This window comes from Rhamphochromis sp. 'chilingali' (genome assembly GCF_963969265.1).
Source record: "Rhamphochromis sp. 'chilingali' genome assembly, chromosome: 3".
Lineage (NCBI taxonomy): Eukaryota > Metazoa > Chordata > Actinopteri > Cichliformes > Cichlidae > Rhamphochromis > Rhamphochromis sp. 'chilingali'.
The window spans coordinates 36,519,635-36,542,512 of record NC_137931.1 but is presented as its reverse complement, the minus strand read 5'-3'; the positions used below and the strand labels follow the sequence as shown (position 1 = coordinate 36,542,512).

Sequence of the window (22,878 nt, the reverse complement as noted above, 5' to 3'; positions counted from 1 at the left end):
GGAGGCACAGACATGGTCGGTTAGCTGATCCTGCAAACAGTAACAACAACCCCTCTGAGCCCAATGAAAACGGCCCCGACCCCGCTCAACACTCGCTGCCCCTCAGCAGGCTTCCTGAAGGTTGCCATTGATTTTAGAATAATGAGAAAAACAATTTCTGCAGGTTAGATTTATGGAGCGTTTACAGACGTGGCTTAAACATTAATTCAAATTTGGATGTACGTGTGATGACCTCGTGGGCCAGGTGGAGCTCTGTTTAACATGACATGTGGTGTCTGTGTGGAGGTTCACGTCCTCGGACACGCAGGTGGAGACGGTGATCCTGAGGGTCCGGGTGGTGGACTCTGGTGCGGGCGTGGTGGCACTCGGCAGCGCTCCGCTGGTCGTTCCCCAGTTCTACGGTTTATCCAACGCCATCAACGGCTCTGTGCTGAATATCAGGGCCGCGCCTGACCTTGTCTGCACCGTCAGGCTGTTGACCGCAGACACCAGCGTCCCCGCTGCGGGTCGGCTGGTGAGGGAGGAAGACTCCATGCAGAGGAAGGGTACCAAACTCATAAGATGTTTTTAATTTGCTTTGTTTCATTGTGTCATCACAGTTTCTAAAATGTAATTTAACCTTTTAAGTTGAATAAATTAAACTTTATTTACAATGTTGAGCACAAATAAAGCAAAAACTATAAAAAATATCAAAACTTAAAGATAACTGAGAGAAATGCTTAAATATAAAATACACATTAGTATAAATATAAACTGAAATGCAGGCTGCTTGTGGTTTATTTGTTTGTGTGCGTCTGGTGTTTTCCACTCACCGACTGGTCTAAAACCCTCGGCTCTCCTCTCTGATAGGTCGACAGGCGACGCTCTGCCCAGGAAACAGTCCGTGTCTTCACGACACCACCGAGGTCCACTTCCTCAAAACCAGCTGCCATGAATTCCTGAGCTCTGGCCTCAAGTACCAGCACCTCAGCCCGCCGTCCCCGGAGATCGACTACGTCCCCGTCAGGGTGGAGCTGAGAGAGCAGGCGAGCAGAGCACTGCTGGAGGTACAGGAAAGACCGATGAGCTCACAGCTCAGACAGCAGCGTGGAAACAAAGAGAGCAGAAATGAGGCTCAGACTTGCTTTAAAGGAAGAAAGTTTGTAAAGTGCAGATTCTGCTGTTTGCAGGTGAGATGTTGGCAGTGAGAAGGTGACATCCCGCCTTCTCAGCTCGGCGATGAGGACGGATGTGCAGGCGGAGGTTTCGAAGCCTCCAGCATTCCTTTAAAGCATTTCTGTCTCATCGTTAGCACGTGAGCGGTGGCATAACACCTCTCACGAGTGTAACAGCAGAAGTTGTGGCGCCATGTGTTGATCTCTGCGTGGTGTGTTAAACTTTACCTGTCCTCCTCCTCCCACAGTCACAGGCCGTGTGGCTGCCGGTTTTGATCCACGGGGCCATGCAGAACCAGCCCCCGCAGGCTACCTTCATGGCCTCTTTCATCCTGGAGGTGGACCAGTTCATCCTCACCCCGCTCACCACTGCCACGCTGGACGCCAAGGACCACGAGACTCCGCAGGAGAAGCTGGTCTTCAATGTGACCGTCCCACCCGCCGAGGGCTACATCACACACCTGGACGACCACACCAAGCCCATCCGGTCCTTCACATGGCTGGACCTTCACGAGATGAAAGTGGCCTACCAGCCATCCAACAGCAGCCGGGGGCGCCGCAGGAACTATGAGGTACTGAAGACGCGACAGGGCTCCAAAGGTTCTTCCAGTTTCTGTAGAAAAGTTGGAATGTTAGAAGCACCAACACTGGGAATTTTGGAGAAAACAGCTTTTTTTCAGGGCAGTGTGGCCGATATCTGAGCTTTTATTCTAGGAATCTAACCTAACGTTGTAGCTGCTAATGCTGCTTCAACTTCTACAGCATAACAGCACACCAAAGCTAACCATAGCTAACCCACCCCACACCGATGTTTCAGAGGGTCTGAGCTGGGGCTTCAGATCTGAGTGTTCGTGTTCTGTTCCCTTCAAAAATGTCTATGTCAAAAAAAGGAGACATGGAGGTTTAGGAGACGCTTCATCTTCAAGTCAGCTGTACAAAAAACAGCAGAAGGAGAGCGAGTGAGATACAATCACACAGGGTCAAAATCACTGCTGGCCTGCTTGGGCTGGAACGGCTAAAGAAATATATATTACAAAATTATTTTGACCCAGAAGGAATCGCAACTAGAAGATGATCCTGGTGTCAAATGTAGGTGAAAAGAAGACCTTTCTTTTTCTCTCACCTGTCCCACAGGCTGATATGAGCCCTGAAAGTGTACCCAGAATGCACTCTGTGAAGTTCCACACGCTTGTTTTACACGCTTAATAATGTAATTTCCTGTCATTGCGTTCCCTTTTTATATGCTTAGGTGGAGTTTCAGGTGATAGATGGCTCCTATCTGACCAGCCCACCCATCGTGGTCCACGTCTCCATCAGGACATCGGAAACGAATGCTCCGAGAGTCTCCTGGAACGTGGGTACGTTCGCGTCCATCTCTGTGGCGTGAAAAATGTCTCACGGCGTTTTACTCGTTGAGGTAACATGTGAACACGTGTGCCATCTCAGGTCTAGACCTGTTGGAGGGTCAGTCCCGACCAATCACCTGGGAGCAGCTGCAGATAGTCGACAGCGACAACATTGACGCCGTTTACCTGGTGGCCGTGGACGGACCCGTGCACGGGCGGCTCAGTGTCAGAGGTGAGGGGTCAAAGGTCGGCGGGGTTGGGTTTAAGGTGGTAAATGCTCTATCGAACATCAGACAGTCAAAGTGAAGAAAAATCTTCTACTCAGTTTTCTTTCTTTTCTTTCAGACTAATCAAGTTTTTCAGTTTTAGTTGCTACCAAAACTTTGATGTGCCACAAAATAGAATCTATAGGTGAGACTTTTGTACCTGAAGCTTCTGCTTTCTGTGTAGTCTGAGTTCTTTTGACCAATCAGATCTGAGCAGATGAAAGAAAACATGGTCGGGTGCTACGTTTATTAAAATATTAAAAATCGTTTTAATGTTAGTTTTTAATCCTTGAGTAGCCAAAAATGGTACTCAAGTAATAGTAGCACTCCCTCAACATAGTTTTACTCAAGTAAAAGTAAAAAGTAGCCGTCCAAGAAATTACTCAAGAGTAAAAAAGTATATAGCCTATTTGAGTACTGAGTACGTGATCATAACATCCGATTTATGTTTGAAAATGAGATAATCAGACAGACAGAAGTATAAAGTTTAGTCCAAAATTTGGTATTTGAAACAAAAGTAAATAAATATAAATAACATGATTAAAAAATAATACATCTAAGCACTTTTCCAAATTAATATTATTTCAATATAAAACGTACGTGTGTGTGTGTGTGTGTGTGTGTGTGTGTGTGTGTGTGTGTGTGTGTGTGTGTGTGTGTGTGTGTGTGTGTGTGTGTGTGTGTGTGTGTGTGTGTGTGTGTGTGTGTAAGAAAAGGGTAAAGTACTTCCAGTGACAATATATGGTGTTACTTTACTTCATCTCTAAATGGCACAACAGGCTCAGCAGACAGAATAACATTAGAACAACAAACCTTTTGTATAAACAAGAATCACTTTGACATAAACTGCAAGTTTGTGTCTGTGTCTCATGCATTTTTGGTTAAAACGTGCTTGTTATACATTCACTGAAGTTACTCACACTGAGTCGATTAAAAGTAAGAGTAGTGATACTTTATAATAATAGTTTTACTCAAGCAAAAGTAAAAAGTACAGTAACCAAAAAGTCACTCAAGTAAATGTAACTGAATAAATATAATTAGTAGTTACTACCCACCTCTGGCTGTGACAAAATATTTTTTTAAACACCTTAAAATTTTAATTATATATATATTATGATAATTTTTTATTAAAATTATATATTTTTATTTATTTACATCAAATAAAAAGTGTGTTAAAAAACTAATCAAGTTTCAAGGATTTATGTTCCATTTTAAAATTAATGATTTATTTATTTGCGCTTAATTTACTTTTTATCTTCTCTATTTTGAGTTTAAATCTTGTTATATATAAATTATGATCCATGAGTATTTATGTTACGTCTGTTAGAAATCATCATCAAGACCAACGATAAACACAGAACAGACAGAAAGTATAGAAGATGTCGTCGACGGGTTTCGGGAAGCCCCTCGGCAACACCGCCTTGCCTTGTCCCTCCGTCCTCGACTCCCTCGCTGGTATGCTGCTCGGTCGCCTGGGACTTCTGCAAACCGGCGTCTGGCCTTTTCCGCCCTTTTAGCTCCATGTGCTGCGCGTCCATCAGGGACCGCCGTGTGGCAGGGGAAGCATATGTCTCACGGTCCTGCATGTGTTTCCTAATCAGGTGTAAAATGGGGCCAGGGCCACTTCGCCAGGGGCCGCCGCTGCCCGCCTCTCCGTCCACTTCCGTCCCTTCCAGCCCGCCGCTCGGCGAGGTCGCCTCTTTGTCTGAACGGCATCGGGACGGAGCAGATTGGAGCGACTTCTGCCATTTCATGGCGGCGTGCACAGGGAGCAGATGCACTGTCCCCAAACAGGTTTTCATGCTACCAGCTCGGAGGGGGAGGAGGTGGCGGGCGCCCCGAGGGCTTCATGCGGGCGGGAGTTAACCTTTCATGTCTGCTTTTGTGCTCGCCTCATCTTCCGCTCGTTTGTGAGGTTTAATCAGTGATTCAAGCTGCAGTCCTCACCTGAGCTGCTGTGACATCGCGCCACCTTTTCAAATTAAGTCACAACATTTCTGCTCTTTTTTTTTTTTCCATGTCCCTGAAAAAGTTTCATTTTTATTTCCTGAACATGATTTTTCATCAGCGTGCTGCCGTATCCACTGACTTACATCCATAAACAGGAATTAAAAAAGGTGGAGGCAAAAATAATTTGGTATAATTACATCATCATTTTTGCCCCAGCTGTCAAAGTTCACAGAAATAAATGAAACCATGGAAACAAAAATAATGAATTTATGAATTCCAATAAATGAATTATTACTAACATAAACACATTTAATCAGAAATGAATCTGATCGTCACTGCTGCAAAAAGAACAGGAGAGAAGATTTTAAATGATTAACCACTTTTATATTTTTTTTATTTATTCTTCAGCTCCTCTAAGTTTGTACCTTTTTTAAGATTTTGGTTTTGTCCTACTTTTTACTTTATTGATCGAGATGTGTGTTTTTGTTTTTATTGGTTGTTTAATTTTCAGCAGAGGAGCTTTCACTGTGTTTGGGACAAAAACCCGTGTTGTGTAAGCTGATGCAGAAAATGATCCACAAAAATTCTCCATCCAGCATGTGACATTCAGACCTCTGCTCGGAGGAAGCCTCCTACCACGTGTTCACACTCAGATTGGGCAGCAGTTTCCTCAGATTTACAGATCGGGGTCACACAGAAGAGCTACAGTGAGGTCAGGCTGATGATTTCACAGCAGGCTGGAAAAAGAGCAGGGGTTAAACCTGCTCACTGTGCCTCTGTCAGGCTTCAAACCACAAACTTCACAACAGCGAGAACTCGTGCTTGCTTCGTCGACATGTCTGCATCCTCTATCAAAGCGCAGAAACCTGCAGAGGGAAGAACGTCTCTAACACGCAGCAAAATAAGTTTCAACAATAATGCTTGTTGAAACTTTGGTCCCACCAGGCAGCTTCCTCCTCCTCCTGCAGCACCTGCTCCTGCATCATTTCATCCCGTCGGTTTGGGCTGAAGTTTGGCACCGCGTCCGTGCAGGAAGCTGCGGTGGAGCTGCGTCTCTGAGGACGCCGCTGACCCTCGGTGCTGCGACTGGAGGGTGGCGGCTGCAGCGTGGGGACGGGCTCGCTCCAACGCCTTCAGCCAAATGGATGGCTGCCTGTCCCTAACAAACACACACTCTCACACACACATATACACAGGCGTGGCGTTTCTCCCTTCGTGGGCCGGCTGCCCAACGCCACCTTTGGGCCCAATTACCAAGTTGTTTCCATCACTTGGACCGCGAGCCGGTTCCCCTCGGTAAAGTTGCTAATGAGGTTCGGGCTTGCGACCGCTCGTCTCTCAATCTGTCTGCTGACCTTGCCCTTCTGTCTCTCTGGCACTCGCAAGGAGACAGGAAGCCCCCGTCCTGACAGCCGGGCAGCCGCCGGGAAGGACGCCATGTTGTAGCCCACCGGTTTTCGCAGCGCAGACCGAGCCAGTGCCTCGCTGTGCCTCCAGGCGCCAACACAAACTTGTTATTTCCAAGTGACAATGGGAGGAAAGCAGCGCACGTGTTGGAGACGGTAATTGAATCAAAGTGCGAAGCTTTGGCTGGAAACCGGCCACTGACAACACGTGTCCTCCAGTAGGCCACGGTCACGTGACGCTGGGCCATCAGCATGTTGTAGAGCGCGAGGAGGGCCAGCCAGCGGCAGAGAGCTGGCAGATGGACGCGGCCGCCGTTTCATTAATGTAGGACCCCGAAGTTTTTCATGTTCGGCTCGATGAGAGACAAACAGCATCCCGCCGCTCTGTGACAGAAGCAGACGCTCGCCACACGTTCATCCCGAGTACGACACGATGCCCTCCTGACGCGTCACTCCGTGGAAACATTCAATCGGTTTCAGTTTATAAGTCAGCATGAACATTTATTGTGAAACCTGGCTGCAGCGGGAAGATCCCATCAAAAAAAAAAAAAAATCAATAATCAGTCTTTATGGAGGCTATTTAATCTTTAAAAAGATGACGCTTGTGAAGACAATAAATAATAGCAATGTAACAATAAATGGTGAAGGGTCAGAAATATGTGCAGTGTTTAAAACAGAGTCTACAGCATCGTTCTGTTTTAGTTTTCTGAATTATAACTCAGGTTAAAGAGGGAGTGCTTTCATCTTTATTCAGTCCAAACAGTATTGCAAAAACTTCTTTCAGCATTAAAAAAAATCCTGCCAGTAGTTCGTGAAGAGGCACAGAGGGCGAGTGACCTCGGTGCGTTTGTGCTGTCGCTGAGGTGAAGCCTTCAGCAGATGATTTTCTGTCTTTCTTTTGACTGATGTCGTCGTGAATCTGCCTCCAGCTGATTAACACAGTCGTCATCACAGTCAGAGTTTTGTTTAAATGTAGAAATGAGTTTTTGTCTCGTTAAATATAAGATCTGAACTCGACCCCAGTCAGACAGACAAGAGTCTGCAGTGAGCGTGAAGAATAAAGTTACTGACTGAAGTTTCTCCTCAGTGAGACTGAAGGTCCAGTTTGAGAGGATCACAGATCATTTATGATCAGGTAAAAACATCATTTTAGCTGCCAGTCAGATGCTTTGAGTGGCTGGAAGGAGGCCGCCGACATTTCAGTCTCTAATGTCTGAAATCTTGTCATCGCTCTGAACCTGCTGGCTGAAATCGAAGGTGCTTTGATCTGTCAGGCTTCTCAGAGGTGAGGATTTGAGGCTTTTTTATTTTAGAAAACGGACGTCTGACGCTGTGGGAATAGTGAGGACTCACTGTTGTTTAGTGGAAAAGAATTAAAGATCTTTCTCTTGTGACTCATGTGACTTTTGCGTTGTGTTTCCAGGCGGGAAGGCGTTTATGTTCCGCGTGCGGGACCTGAAGGAGGGCACAGTCGTCTACCACCACTCCGACAGCGACTCCACCCGCGACCACGTCGTCTTCCGCATCAGCGACGGTCGTCACAGCGTCCGCCACAAGTTCCCCATCAACATCCTCCCGAAGGACGACTCTCCGCCCTTCCTCATCAACAACGTGGCGGTGGAGGTGCAGGAGGGTGGGGCCACGCGGCTCGAGGAGTTCATGCTGCTGGCCTCCGACCTCGACTCCAGCGACGACTACATCCTTTATCAGATAGTCTCCGCCCCCCGGGCCGGGCACCTGGTCAGGAGGACATCCGCCCATGAGACAGGTGAGGGCGAGTATTTAGACGTAATAATTAGAGAGGCAATGTGGGCGTGTCTAACGCTGGGACTCTCCCACCCAGAAGAATCAGCCAATCCAAACTCACTCTGATAGGTCAGCTGATTATCAGCTGATACTGACCTCAATGACCAGAATCACCTCTGTGGTAAATAAATGTTTGTGATACTCGATTTCTGTTGAATTTAATGGTTTTGAAGGGTAAAGGTAAATGTTCACCACAGTCACATGACTAGGGGTCACACCACTGAGCTCCTGGGGGACGCTCAGCTTTACTCACTGAACCACAAACACATTCAGAAATAATCTACAAGGGGGTGAAAATGCTGATTTCTGGGTGAGAGGGCTCAGTCCTGCAGCTCTCTGCTGTAAACCATCATGTTCCTGCACTGCTGGTCTCTGAGCTCTTCTGTGCTCTCCCTGCAGGGTCACCGGTGGCCAGCTTCCTGCAGAGGGACCTGATCCAGGGTCAGATCTTCTACCAGCACTCGGGAGATGAGCAGTTTGAGGATGCCTTCGACTTCACGCTGTCTGACAGCCACCGGCCGCCCAACCTGTCGCAGACATACGTGAGTCGGCTCTGGTCTGAGAGAGTGACAAGTCTGAATGTCGCTTTGAGACCTCCTCTTCCTCTCACCTCTTCCTTCCTCTTCCTCCCCGTGTGCAGACGGTGGTGGTGCACGTGTTCCCGGTGGAGGACCAGGTGCCAGTCGAAGTTCCCGGCAGCGTCCGCTCGCTGACAGTGAAGGAGACGGAGGTGGTTTACATCACCCAGGCTCACCTTCACTTCACAGACCGAGAGCACCCAGATGCTGACCTCACCTATGTCATTACACAGCCCTGCTTCAGCCCGCTACATCCTGGGTAAGGACCCGGCTGCCAGCTTAGCTTTGACAGAGGAGAAAGAGCAGACCCTGTGACTGAGAAACTAACTATCGTGTTTGTATTCGTTTTCAGCCTGATGGATGCAGGACGTCTGTTTTACACCGACAGCACCAACGCCATGAAGAAGGACCACACAGCGCCCGTGCTGAAGTCCTTCACTCAGGTATGCAGCACCTGCTTGATTCTAATACATATGAAGGAGTCGCTGCTGGAGGGGAGAGTGGCGTGGCTGGCGAGGTTGGCATGGGTTGGGCTTTTGCAGGTTAAGATGTAAATTTCTTGTTTTCTCCTAGCATGCTGTGAACCACATGAAGGTGGCCTTCATGCCGCCGGTCGAGGACATTGGGCCCGAGTCGCTCTTCGTCCAGTTCGTCTTCTCAGTCAGCGATCACCACGGCGACACCGTCTCCGGCCTCATCTTCAACATCACGGTTACCCCTGTCGATGACCAGGCGCCAGAGGTCAGAGGTCAAACAGGCGGAGCCTCTGGTTTGACCGTGCTGTGGACGTCGTGCTGAATCTCTCTGTGCTCCTCAGGCTTTCACCAACCTGCTTCGGGTGGAGGAGGGTGGCGCGGCCTTCGTGACGGAGGAGCACCTCTTGGTCTGGGACCGGGACAGTCGAGAGGAGGCGCTGAGGGTGGAGATTCGGAGCACGGCTCGTCACGGCCGGCTGGAGCTGCGGGGCCAAGCGCTGCAGCAGGGAGGCGGGTTTACCCTGCAGGAACTGAGAGGGCTGGGCATCAGGTGAGACCCGGGTCAGGTGGTTCTGGACGTGCCGTGGTGATCTGAGCTCAGCGATCACTCTGAGAGCTCTCTGGTTTTATCCGCTGCTTCAGCAGATGGGTGTGTTTTCACCGGTGATGTAACGCCGGAGGGTTTTTCTGATTTCAGAGGATTCGGTTTCAGAGGTTCCGAAGTTTTCAGGTGATCATGAAGCCGCTCACCGCGCTGTGGTCGACTGTTTGCAGTCAGTCTTGGTTTCTTAGAGCAGAAAGCACGGAGCGGATTTAGTGCCAGCTTTTCTACTCCTCACTTCCTGTCATGTACCTCCTGCTCGAGTGGTGGGCGTTCACATTAAACATGTTTCTAATAACGAGCTCAGAGTGTGCAGGTAGGTCACCTTTAAAGTGTTTCACCTGCACCTCTGTTTTAAACGTCCACTGAACGTTTAGTTAAACCAATTATTGTTCCTGTTTTGCAAAACTGTTTTGTTGCTTTTGCTCGTCTCACATTCATTTGTAGGTGATGTATGATTTCTTGTTCCAGCACACACGTCAGATAGAAACGCTGCAGTTTGTTCCTGTGAGTGATGCTGCTGTTTTTGCTGTTGTCGTGTTCTTCTGAAACCTCGCCCTGCAAAGAGCGCCAGTCACGTAAAATCCAACCAGCCGGTGGCTGTAACCGTGTGGTGTTCAGGGACCCCGGGTCACTCACCAGCCAGCAGTTTGTGTTCTTAAAGTTCACGAAAATCAGAAAGTTTCTTCTTTTTTTGAATGTTTAAGGCATCCAACATTTTTTTCCAGTTGTCCTTAGGTGACTATGAGTATTTCTGTAATTAGCAGCTGTAATCTTTCTATTTTACTATATTTATACTCGGAAGCCAGGTTCTTGTTTTAGCTGAAACCCACATCAGGCTTCATGTTTTATATATTAAGAATTTCTTTGTTAATGCGATGATTAGAGGCAGACTCTGTCAACACGTGACTTTGACTCGTCGACTCATCGTTTTCTTTTGTACATTTAATAACATTTTTATTCCGCAATTATTTTGTGCCAGTTTATTTTATGACATTAATGTTTGATTTTATTGTATTTATTAAGATTCAAGCTTTTTATTGAGTTTTACTTTGTGTAATTATTCAGATTAAATTAGACTCAGTATTGTGCTTGACCTTTACCCCTGGCTTACCGCTGTTGGAAAGTTCACAAGAGGTTCAGTAGTCTCCATTTAAAAAGCAGAAAATCTGGGCTCTAAACATCATCAGTGTTTGTAGAAGCTGCTGATGTCACCGATGTTTGACTAAGGAGCTGGTCACAGGTCAGCGTGACGGCGTCTCTGTGTTTCAGGTACATCCACGATGACTCTGAGACCACTGAGGATGTCGTTGGTCTCAAGGTGTCGGACGGTCTGAACTCTGTGGACGTCGTCCTGCACGTTCAGGTGAATCTACTGAATAAAGGTGTCACCTGCTGAGCACTCAAAGGTTTCTACTGACATGTAACAAGTGAAGAAGAAGCTGATTATAAAAGTTCAGGTGCTACTGTGGGCGGGATGCTTAGACACTAGCAGAAATCGAAACGGGATAACTTCAGTTAAAAAATCACAGATTAAGACAGGGAGACAAAGAGACACCCGAGTGTTTAACTAGCGACAGTCTGTCTCAGTGGACAGTTTATGGATAAAAGCAAGGTGACACACAGCAACCTAAATCAGAAGAGGTCAGCGTGTTAGGGCATGACCACCTTTTATAGCAATCAGCTCAGTGCTTACAGGTGTTGCTTAACACCTGTAAACATTGAGTCCTGCCCACACAAAACCAGGGGGCAATGCAGAGGAGGAGCAAGCAGAGTGGGAGGGGTCAGCAGATGTGACTGACATTGATGTTGGTGAATGTTTGCTTTCTAGAGTTTCCTATTTCAGTGAACTGTGAGGAGTTTTCACTGGTTGTAGTTCAAACGCGGAGAGAAACCAGAGCGATGACTGTGTGTGTGTGTGTGTGTGTGTGTGTGTGTGTGTGTAAAAAAGACCAAACACAGCCGGGACTTTTAGCTGGTTAATAAAAACGAAATGTAACCCACCCCCCCGTCCTCAGGTGCTGCCGATGAACGACGAGCCTCCTCAGCTGGGCGCCCGTCTGCAAGGGGGGCTGAGCTGCGAGGAAGGGGGGCGTGTCCAGGTGACGGTGGACTACCTGTCGGCCACCGACCGGGACAGCGACGATTCCGCGCTGACCTACATGCTCGCCCGGAGACCGAGCAGGGGAGAGCTGCAGCGAGCCGGCGTGACTGTGGACAAGTTCTCCCAGCAGGACGTCCTGCAGGGTCACATCTACTATGCCCACACAGGTGAGCAGGCCAGGCTGCGTTCACGGCACGTAGGAAAAATGTGTGTTCCTTCCGCAGGAAGCGAACCAGCCTTGGCTGAACTCTGGAAAAAGTTTGAATGGGTTATGAAGTAGGTTTGAAAGCAGAAACTAACCCGTGGTGCATTCATAAATGAAATACAATGAAACGAAAGCAGTTCTTTAGAAACATTTGTTGTGGACATGCTGTTCTGTTTAAGGCGGGGAGATCGGACCTGAGCCGGTGTTCGACACGGTCACCCTCATCATCTCCGACAGTGAGGCCAGAGGGCCGGACAGCTGCTGCCACGGGGAGGCCCCGCCCCCTCCTGTTCCTCTCCATGGTACACTTCCTGTTTACGATCTGAACATCACAGTTCTTCCTGTCAACGATAAAGTCCCTGCTGTCACTCTGGGTAAGATTCACCAAATTCACAAAAACCACGTGTACAGTTTACACAACAGCCTCATTCACGATGTCACGCGGACGCACCTGTTGGATCTGTGTGAGTGAACCAATCAGAGAGAAGCCCTTAACTTTCCTCTGTAACAGCACCAGAGCCACAAAAAAACTCAAACTGTTATCAAACTACTTTATTGCAAACAGGAAACAGGTTTGTGGTTATTTAAACTGCCGAAATAAAGAAATGTCAAAAATAACAAAAACCATTAAAAAACTGTGCTGATGTTCGCTCACTGATCTCCTTCAGGATTGGCCAGATTTTAGTGAAGCTGACACACGGCGTTCACACAATGTCCTTTCAATGTTGTGTTTGCGTTTACATCTGTGAACTGTAGGGAAGTGTGTGCTTTCATTCCCACTGAAAGGCTCCGTGTGTGCGTGTGCGCATGTGTGTGCTTAATCCTCTCTAACCAACAACACACCGTTACCTATCAGTCCAACACACACTCTGTAATGGGAGGGGCAAGGGGGGCTAACATCTCTCACACACACATACACCGTCTCCCAGTCTTCCCAGTGTGTGTCCCAGTGGTCACTGGTCTCCATTGATAACCATGGAGCTCTTCAATCCCTGTTTTTGGCTGTGAGCAGTGAGAATGATCATCCTCTCAGGAGAGAGAGCGTGTGTGTGTGTGTGTGTGTGTGTGTGTGTGTGTGTGTGTGTGTGTGGATAATCTCCTCCACAGTAGAGACATCATCTGTGCATTGTCTCCATTTTCTCTGTTTTAATCCTGAAGATGTTCTTTGGGTTGATTTTCGGTCACAGACGTTTAAACTGTGAGGTAGCTGCACTCAGTGACTCACCTGTCACAGGTGGAGATGATGGGAGATGAGAAACAGCAGGTCTGTGTTGTTAGTCGGTGGTTCCTTTACAAACGGCGCATAATTCCCCAGAAATGATGCTAATCAGGAGTGAAATGTGAACACGATGCTTTATTTCAGGGCAATAAATCAGAACCATTCTAGTAAAAATGAGCCGTCCTCTGAGCTCACAAATAACACTTTGCTGTGAGCTGCATTGTCAGCCTGCTGCTGGCTTGATTACAGCAGGGATGTCAAACACTGTGGGTCAGACCGAAGAAACTCTCCTTCCAGTCAGTCTAATGAAGTTTAACAATGCATTAACTACTCACTATAAAGCCAGAAAATTCTACAGTAGGTGGTTAAAAACGGGGACTTTTCTTTCATGTAACTGTCTATTTATTACTTCATTACCTTGATGTAGTGCAGGGGTGGGCAACTCCAGGCGTTGAGGGCCGGTGTCCTGCAGCTTTTAGATGTGTCCTTGAACCAACACAGCTGATTCAAATGGCTAAATTATGTCCTCAACATGTCTTGAAGTTCTCCAGAGGCTTGGTAGCAAACTAATCATGTGATTCAGATGTGTTGACCCAGGGTGAGATCTAAAACCTGCAGGACACCGGCCCTTCAGGCCTGGAGTTGCCCACCCCTGGTGTAGTGTGAGTAGTCATGGGCAAGGTCTTAACCTAACCCATGACTACCCCAACCTTACCCAAAAGGAAAAACTTGTGAAACTTATGAAAATACATTAAAAAGTTTATGCCCTCCTTCCCATTTTTTAATGAGATCCCGTGGGCCGCATTTCAGTCTTTGCCGGGATGATTCTGGCCCTCGGACCTTGTGTTGGGATCCCCAGGATTACAGTTTCATGAACCAGGGTTTAACCATCGAGGCAGCAGATGAGAAGATGGAGCAGTTTGGGGGTTGGCCGAGTTTTAATGTAACTGTAGGTTGGTGCTCTGATCCTGTCGAGCTTCAGGAAACCGAAATCAGAATCATCTCTAACTTTAAAGATTTAAAGTTAAACTCAGCATAGAGTTTATTCTGGAGACAGAGCCCTGAGTTTACACTTGCTGGGGTCTTTGTTTAAACTGGCCTGATACTTTGTGTGTGTGTGTGTGTGTGTGTGTGTGTGTGTGTGTGTGTGTGTGTGTGTGTTGTCAGCCGGCTAACGAGGTTGGCACTGATGTGTTTTAAATGAAATCTGCTAATTGTCTGGTGGTATTACATGAAAACACACACACGGCTGAGAGATTATCTCACCGTGTGTGTGTGTGTGGACAGCGGACAATGAGCGTCTTAACTAAACAAAAGACAGAACCTCCATTTCGTGCTCACAATAGGAGACGTGTTAGCCGCAGCTCAGCAGCCAGATCAGCTTAGCGCTGCCGACGGCGGGACGACTCGTAATCCTGCCGGCGGGTCTCCCTGCTCATTCGGCACCGGCGCACAGTTCAGGGCCGAGGGTGGGGTGGTGCGTGTGTGTGTGTGTGTGCATGCGCGTGTGGTGGTGCTGGTGTTTGGGTGGGGGGGTTCTTGGTCTAATTAATTAGCAGTGAATAAAGACACAGAATAAGAGCCTTAGTGGAGCGAGCCTCACATCCACGTGTTCCTGTTTTAGGACGACGCTGGTTTATCAGCCAGATCCAGGACTGTCCCTCATTAATGCTCACACCCATCCACTCACATCCGCCCACAGTGTTCATACTCCAACTGAACACAGCAGGCTTAGACCCGCTCCTGTCTGCAGGAAACGGGGGGTGGAGGCTGCAGGTGGAAGGAATTCTGCTCCTGGTCCTGTTTGAGTTTCACTCAATAAAAAAAACAGGATTATTAAACGATGCCTGAACTTTAGTTAGAAACTAAACAGGTTTAGTTTCCAGCTGTGAGAGATCTCAGTTTGGGGTAAAGTGTGATGAGGTGGGAGTGAAAGAATGGACAGATTCGCCTGCATGAACCGTCCGCTAACACATGAGGAGCTGGCAGCTCAACATCTACACCTGTACCTATTGTGTACAACATGTCCAGCCCAGAGTTGTGCTAGTGGCTCAGGTGGGCTTCAACATCATGGCAGAAAATAAGCCAGTGCTCCCGTGTGCTTCGAGTGGACATCTCGGTGGACGGTGTGCTTACTGCGTGGCGTGCATGTGTGGAAGCAGTGGAGTTGAAATCCACCATCAGGCGCTCAGTCAGTGTGGCGAGCAGCATAGTTGATAAATGAAGAATGAAGGTGTTGCTGTGTCCTGGCGCAGGCGAGTCCATGCTGGTGGTGGATGAAGGCTCTTCTATCTGTCTGTGCGGGGGGGTCCTCGGAGCGTCAGACCCAGACAGTCCCCCTGAGCAGCTCGTCTTTCACCTGGAGACTCCTCCCCTTCACGGCTTCCTGGAGAACACGCAGCCGATGCCCGGCTCCGAAAAGAGCAACGCGGGAGTGCGAGTCGGTCAGTGTGCGGTGCACGGGCAGAACCTCGGGGAGCCAACTCAGATCTCACTCTAATGTTTGTCTTTTCCCAGAATCCTTCACTCTCACACACCTGACCTCTGGCTTCATCAACTACGTGCAATCGGAGCACAAAGGGGTGGAGCCAACTGTCGACCAGCTGTCCATCAGTGTGAGCGACGGGCTACATCGCTCCGCCCCCGTCTCCTTCTACATCATTATCAAACCAACCAATGACGAAACACCATCGCTGCTGCTCGCCAACTTCACCGTACGTACACCTGAGACCTGATCAGTAATCGGTCATCAATCAGCTATGACTTGAAGACAGCTCACTGGTTATTAAAAACATTGTCACCTCCCCCCGATTGAGGTGACAAAGCTGTAATTGTGACATCAAACAAGAGAAAATAACAATAAAGACTAAACAAAATTCACACGAGAGTCAAAGTAAAACGATTTCTCTGACTGAAACTGAATCTGCGATGATCCCAACAGCCTCACGGGGGCGCACTCCTCCTGTTCTCTGCAGGTAAAAGAGGGCGGGATGAGGGAGCTAATTCCATCCATACTGGATGGTTTTGACTTGGACGCCCCACCTGAGCTGCTCACCTTCACTGTGGTGCAGCCACCGGCTCACGGCAGCCTGATTAACAGCATCCACGGCACGGAGGCGGGAGCTGACCTCCTGCACAGGAGCCTCTCTGTCACCTCTTTCACTCTGCAGGAGCTCCGACAAGGTGAGGCAGTCACTCAAACAGGAAGTGTGACAGTAAAATGTGAATACATTCTAGATTATTGGTGTTTTATACAGATGATCATCATTCAAACACTTTGAACCAGGATGACTTTGAACAAGAGTAATAATCGCTTTTTATTTCATATTCGGAGAGGGTAAGCAGCAGGGCCGTGTTCCCAACCATCTAAAAAATAAAATGCTTTTGGTCCATCCATTTGCTTCTGCTTATCTAAATCAGGGTCGCGAAGGGGCTGGAGTCAATCCCAGCTGTCTTAGAGCGAGAGACTGGGTATGCAATGGACAGGTCACTAACACATAGAGACAGACAACTATTCACACTTATGGGCACTTTAGAGTTTACCTATCCCCACTAACTGCATGTGTTTGGACTGTGGGATGAAGTTGGAGTACCCAGAGAGAACCCATGCATGCAGGAATACCTTGGCCCCAAATCACAGACAAACAGTATCCCACAGTTGTTTATGTTTTTAGACCCATTTTGCACAGAGTAATTTTTTGTATTGACAGCAGTGTTGAATATTCTTACACAGTAAAAACAAAAAAACAACCACGTAAAATAATCACACCATAAAGATGGTTTGTTTTTGTTATTTAAGGCTACATCCACAGGTACACGGGTATTTTTGAAAACTGAGATTTTCCATTTTCGTTAAAAAAAAAAAAAAATCCCGTCCACATGTACAGTTTTGAAAAAAATATCTCCGTCCACATGTAAACAAAAAAAATGAAGTTAAACGCTGTCAAGAATGTGCCAAATCCTAACTGTGAAGAAATGTTGGCCAATCAGAAGTCTAGACGCCTGGGAGTAAAGTACTGAAAAGTTTTTGTGTTTTTCTGGAAAGGCAGCTAATTTTGTGTTACTTTTCAAACACCTTCATCATTTCAAATGTTAATAACTAAAGACAGTATTTTGGATTTTGTCTCACTGACTCCCTTGGCCAGAGTTTATTCAATAAATAAACTGAAAATCAGCCTGAGTGATTCATAATCATAAGTCACAGCGCTGTTAAATATGCCTGATGTAGACTCACAACTTAGGAATGGACAAATGCATACAGCATACATAATTTTAAAAAAATTAAATGTATTCAAAACTGACGACAACATTGGCGTCGGGATTTGGGTTGTGAAAGCGTCTGTGGTGAACGTAGAAGCCACTTCCGAAGTTCACTCTGACGCCTTTGTCTTTCTAAATGGAGGGACAGTAACTGCGTGTGTTTATGTAAAAACTGCAGATAGTCAGATTAACAGCAACAGTATTTTGTCTCTATTCGCCATTGTAGAAATGCATCTCACGTAAACATCACGTGGCGCACAGCGTGATGCCAAAAAAGGCACACACCTTTGACGTTGCGTGACTAAATCTCCGTTTTCCTCGTCCACAGGTAAATGCAAGAACAGACTTTGAAAACTCCACACTGGCAGGAGTTTTTCAAAATCTCAGTTTTCAGTGATCCAAAACACTGTTTACGTTTGGACGAAAGGCCCAAATGCATAGGAAAAGATGCATTTTCAAAAATACTCGTGTACATGTGGACGTAGTGTAAGAGTTAGTAGTTCATTTTATTGCTACCTGTAATTTATTGCAGTTAATTTTTATTTGTTTAATTGCTTACAAAAGGTTCGAGGAGTGAAATAAACTGCAATGGAGTTTGAAAAAAAATATGTGTGTGGTTGGAGGATGTGTTTGTGCCGGGCAGGGGGGGTCGCAAAGATTTTCTTGTAAAACAACGGGGGGCCTACCAAAAAAAGTTGGGGAGCTACTGGCCTAGCCCTTACCCTAACCATCAAAATGAATGCCTAACCCTAAACCTAATCATAACCCAGCTGTAACCCTGTCACTAAAATCACATTTTGAAATACATGTAGTAACAAATTGCTGAAGTTGGTGGTATTGTACAGTGATTCCTAAATGTCGATTAAAAAAACAAAAAAAAAACCCCCACATTTTGAGTCTAAAAAATGCCTTCAAACTTGTTGGGACCAGGATGTTAGTCCCCATAAGTATAGTTAACATCAATTAAATTCTTATTTATATTGCACCAAAACACAACAACAGTTGCCTAAAGGCGCTTTATATTGTACAGTAGATCGTACAATAATAGATACAGAGAACCCCCTATGAGCAAGCACTTTGGCGACAGTGGGAACATCCAATTTTTTAACCCCACAAAGATATGAATACATGCTCACAGAAACACACTGCTCCATATTTTCTGTTTTCCTCCTGCAGGCATGAGGATCGTCTACATGCACGATGACACAGAAACCCTGAAGGACGCCGTGGCTCTGCGGCTGACAGATGGTGTCCATGCAGTCGAGGGAACAGTTCAGGTCACCGTGCTGCTGGTCAACGACGAGAAACCACGACTGCTCAAGTACACACACACACACACACACACACACACACACACACACACACACACACACACACACACACACACACACACACACACACACACACACACAGACAGAGTGGTGTTTGCTCACCCTGATGTGGATCTGGCTTCCTGTGGGTCTGAAATTAAAATCAGGTGAAAGGAGGCTGAACATGTTTTACATTTCCTGTGACTTTGCTGCAGGAATTAAAAATGCAGCTACTGCAAAATGTTTTTCTTCTTGATGGTTTTGTGTCATTTGCTGAACATCGTTTTCAATTTGTCACACACATTTATTCTCGTTGTTATGAAGTTAATGTTCTTGTCCCTAAAAACCTCAGAAACATGGTGTCACACAGAAATATCTAAGACTGCCTTCCTTTGTCTGAGACCAAACACGGATGTCAGCAAGTAGAAGACAAAAGTTAATTACATGCAGCAGAGGTGTGTTAACACACAGGAACACTCAGTGCATCATGGGAATCCCCCAGCACCCTACACCTGTTGCAGCATAACTATGGGAGGATTTGGCTTCACTTGATCCAACCCTAACTATATGCTTTAGCAAAAAGGAAAGTTTGAAGCCTGATCTTAAAAGTAGAGCTAGTGTCTGTCTCCCGAATCCAAACTGGAAGCTGGTTCCATAGAAGAGGGGCTTGAAAACTGAAGGCCCTGCCTCTCATTCTACTTTTAAATACTTAAATACAAGAAGTAAGGCGTCAGTGCTCTAGTGGGGTAATATGGTGCTATAAAGTCATTAAGATAAGACCTGATTATTTAAGACCTTGTATGTGAGGAGATTTAAAACTCTTTAAAGGTTTTCAGGGAGGAAGTAAAGAGAAGCTGTGAAGGAGTTGAAATGTTTTGGGTTTAGTTCCTCTCGTCACATGGACCTACTATAATTTGGATTAGATTGAGCTTTATGGAAAGAAACTTCTGCCTCCGCACAGCAGGCGGCACTGCTGCACAGGGAGGGGGAATTACCTGCACAGTGTGACAACAGAGCAGCAAAAATCCGTTTAACTGTCACAAACTGCTACAGAAACAAGTGCAGTAAATTCTTAATACGGCGTAAAAACTCTAAAAATAAAAGTTTATGTGTGATGCTCAGTCCAGGTGTTTCCACCTCACACCTGTACCTCTGTTGTTCCTCTGCAGTCTGAGCGTTGGACCCTAAAAGTTGAAATTCAGAAATCTCTCCGGCTCCGATCGCGTCACCTTTTGAGCTGTTTAGAATTTTTTGTGTTGTTTGGGTGTTCGGATATTCGTTTAAGTCCTGAACTGTCAGCAGACGTCCGGTTTAACATCTGTCTGCAGCTGCTGTGTAATCCAGAGCATTTGGGGAGGGGGTGGTAGGTGCGTGTGACCTGTGACCCCCTCCTCCCCCATCCTTAGTGTTTTCATTCCACTGATTGTGAATTTGCATCCTTGACTGGGCTCCCACCCACTGTCCCTCACCCCCTCCCCTGCGCCGTCCCCAGATCAGCTGTGTTGGTGGGGGTGGAGGTTGCTGGCGGAGGCTGAGCTGGTGCTGTAAAGGCCGCTGAGGCAGAAATAACACAGAGACTTGGCAGATGCCGGCCGCCTTGTTTTCCCGTTTCCTGCAGGATGGACGTGGCAGCTTCGCTCCTGCGTGGATTTTACTTCCGAGTGAAGAAGCAGCCAGATGGTTCCTGATGTTCAACACCGCCCCACCTCAAAAAAACAAAAAAAGACCCCACCACCAGCACCACCAACATCTCCACCATCCTACAGGAAAAGCCTGCTCACACAAACCTTCACCCTCCTGCTCGTGACTCACATCAAACGGCTTCTGTTCGTGTTTTCTTCGAGTCCTGTAGGGCGAAACGTGTTTGATGATAAAAATAAAGCAAGATGTTTTTAAAGTCAGAAATATTTTTTGTTAAAGTCATCCAGAGTGCAGCTAAAAGATGAAGCTGAAGCAGACCAATATTTTCTGTTCTCCACCTCTGCGCTTCATCTCTGCACTTCACCTCAGAGATGTTGGTTCGCTCTTGGTGTTGTGACATACAGATGCTCTTAGAGGGTCAGTGTCATTACCTCCTCTCTGTCTGCAGTTTTGTTGCACAGGAAACAAGTTTAAGTGAACTTTTGTCTCACTCTGAACACAGATCTGCCAGGAGGGGGCACTCAAACATCTGTTTAACTTTAAGTTAAACAGATGTTTGAGTTGAACTCCATGCAGGATGGAAGTTATGAGCATGCTGAGAACAGAAAAATGTGCTTGACCACAAACGTAATGAGAAATTTTCTTCTGTGGTGTTTCAGGAATGCTGGACTGCAGGTGGACTCAGGTGAGCTCAGGGTGATCTCCAGTGTGGTTCTGGAGGCTGAGGACCTGGACACGCCCCCAGAACAGGTGTACTACTTCCTTAATGTTGCTCCGCGGTTTGGAAAACTGCAGCTGAAGGTGTGTGTGTGTGTTTGTGCATGCGTGTGTGTGTTTACTGAGTTTTACTTCTATAATAAGCAAAGATTTCAGTTTGAGTTGTTTCCAGGTTAAAAGTTTAAAGAGGAGGGGGGAAGGAAAGAAGGAAGAATTAAAGGAGGAAAGGGAAGGAAAAAGAAAGGAACAAGGGAGGATGAGAGGAGTAGAGGAAGGAAGGAAGGATTGAAAGACTAAGGATGGAATCAAGAGGAGGAAAATAATTAGAAAAGGAGAAAATGAAGGAAAGGAGGAGTGAAGGGAGGATGAAGACAACAAATGGTAGAATAAAGTAAGGGAATAAGAGCGGAAAGAGAAAGGGAAGAGAGGAATGAAGGATGGGAGGGGAAGTGGCAGAAACAGGAAGTCAGGTGTGTGTTTGTGCAGGTGTTAAATCCTCCTGATTAAATTGTGACCTGAGGCTGGTGTGAGACGTTGAAGGTGACTCGTCTTCCTGCCGCGTCTCTTCCTGATCCGAGCGTCTCGCCCGCAGACGACGTCGGGGTGGAACGAGCTGACGGCGGGTCAGAACTTCACACAGGGCGACGTGGAGATGAACCGACTGTGGTACCAACACACCGCCGCCACCAACGCAGCCGGCTTTAAAGGTCACGACAGCTTCCGCTTCACCCTCAGCGACCTGGACAACGAGTCTCCGGCTCAGAGCTTCTTCATCTCTGTGCACGTGATGCAGAAAGGTCAGAGGTCACAGAGAGTTTCAATGCAGAGAATTCAGCAGTAACACTTTTATCCAGGTCATGATTTTATTTCATGTTTTCTCGCACTCACACACACACTCACTCAAACACACACACACAGGGCCCTGTGTGGCCCTGTTTCATTCATTATTGAGCGCGCCCCCTTCCTGCCGGTTTTACCAGTCGGATGAACACGCTGCCGTGGGTCTGCGGCCCTTCTGGCTTGGCGCCCTGTGATCCTGGAGGAACAGAGAGGTGAGAAATGGCCGACCTCCTCGGCTGCTGAATAATTAATGGCGGGGAGGTGGAGCAGCTGTGGAGGGCGCCGCCTCACCTCCTCTGGGTGCTTTTTAGTTGAAAAGTTGAACTTGGGCCCTGACTGTCACATGTATTATGTAGGCAATCGCTCAGTCCCCTCTGACACCTGAACGCTCCCTCTGACTGCCTCCAGGGGACATCGTGGTGCTGAGCAGGCCAGTGCACCTGAGGGAGGGGCAGCGTGTCGTCCTGAACACTGACATCCTGCTGGCATCAGACTCGACTGGCCGGCCCGAGGAGCTGGTCTACACGGTGTCTGACCCGCCGCGTCACGGCCTCGTCCACGCCGTCCACCGGCCTGGAGTCCCGCTACTCAGCTTCACCCAGCTGGACGTGGCTGCGCACCGAGTCTGCTACACCCACGACAACAGCCATGATGCCGAGGCTGACTCCTTCAGGTGAGAGTTGGAGCTCAGAGCAGCTTCTTTTAATGACAGCCGCTGTGCAGGTGAAGGCGGAGCCTGATTTAAAAAAAAACAAACACTCCGGGTTTTCTCTCTGCTCTTTTTCCAAGAACCATTACAGTGCAATCTGTCAGCTTTCAAACCGTTGCTGTGTGTTTGTGTGTTACACACGGTGTGTTCTTTAGTATATTTAAGTTTACCCCACCTGCCCTCCGAGGTCATCTGCTAGTGTTCTCCGGACCAATTCCTTGATTTAAGGACACTTCCTGGAGGTTCTTTTCTGACCGTGCATTAAAGATTTAAGATGCTTGCTGAAACTC

The 22,878-nt window shown here is 47.3% G+C and overlaps 1 protein-coding gene across 7 annotated transcripts in view; it reads left to right on the top strand.

Moving 5' to 3' along the window:
• frem1b (Fras1 related extracellular matrix 1b) overlaps positions 1 to 22,878 on the top strand; it is a 41,034-nt gene that overhangs the window by 7,549 nt on the left and 10,607 nt on the right. For all 7 annotated transcript variants that reach the window (XM_080877395.1, XM_080877394.1, XM_080877397.1 and 4 more), the window contains 21 exons: positions 286 to 545; positions 850 to 1,046; positions 1,403 to 1,726; positions 2,404 to 2,512; positions 2,601 to 2,732; positions 7,546 to 7,890; positions 8,328 to 8,470; positions 8,569 to 8,765; positions 8,859 to 8,949; positions 9,080 to 9,247; positions 9,324 to 9,532; positions 10,856 to 10,949; positions 11,602 to 11,854; positions 12,072 to 12,266; positions 15,367 to 15,555; positions 15,629 to 15,825; positions 16,087 to 16,294; positions 18,548 to 18,692; positions 20,982 to 21,123; positions 21,632 to 21,836; positions 22,288 to 22,552. In XM_080877395.1, the coding sequence (XP_080733521.1) occupies positions 286 to 545; positions 850 to 1,046; positions 1,403 to 1,726; positions 2,404 to 2,512; positions 2,601 to 2,732; positions 7,546 to 7,890; positions 8,328 to 8,470; positions 8,569 to 8,765; positions 8,859 to 8,949; positions 9,080 to 9,247; positions 9,324 to 9,532; positions 10,856 to 10,949; positions 11,602 to 11,854; positions 12,072 to 12,266; positions 15,367 to 15,555; positions 15,629 to 15,825; positions 16,087 to 16,294; positions 18,548 to 18,692; positions 20,982 to 21,123; positions 21,632 to 21,836; positions 22,288 to 22,552 (4,068 nt within the window). The remainder of the gene's footprint in view (positions 1 to 285; positions 546 to 849; positions 1,047 to 1,402; positions 1,727 to 2,403; positions 2,513 to 2,600; positions 2,733 to 7,545; positions 7,891 to 8,327; positions 8,471 to 8,568; positions 8,766 to 8,858; positions 8,950 to 9,079; positions 9,248 to 9,323; positions 9,533 to 10,855; positions 10,950 to 11,601; positions 11,855 to 12,071; positions 12,267 to 15,366; positions 15,556 to 15,628; positions 15,826 to 16,086; positions 16,295 to 18,547; positions 18,693 to 20,981; positions 21,124 to 21,631; positions 21,837 to 22,287; positions 22,553 to 22,878) is intronic.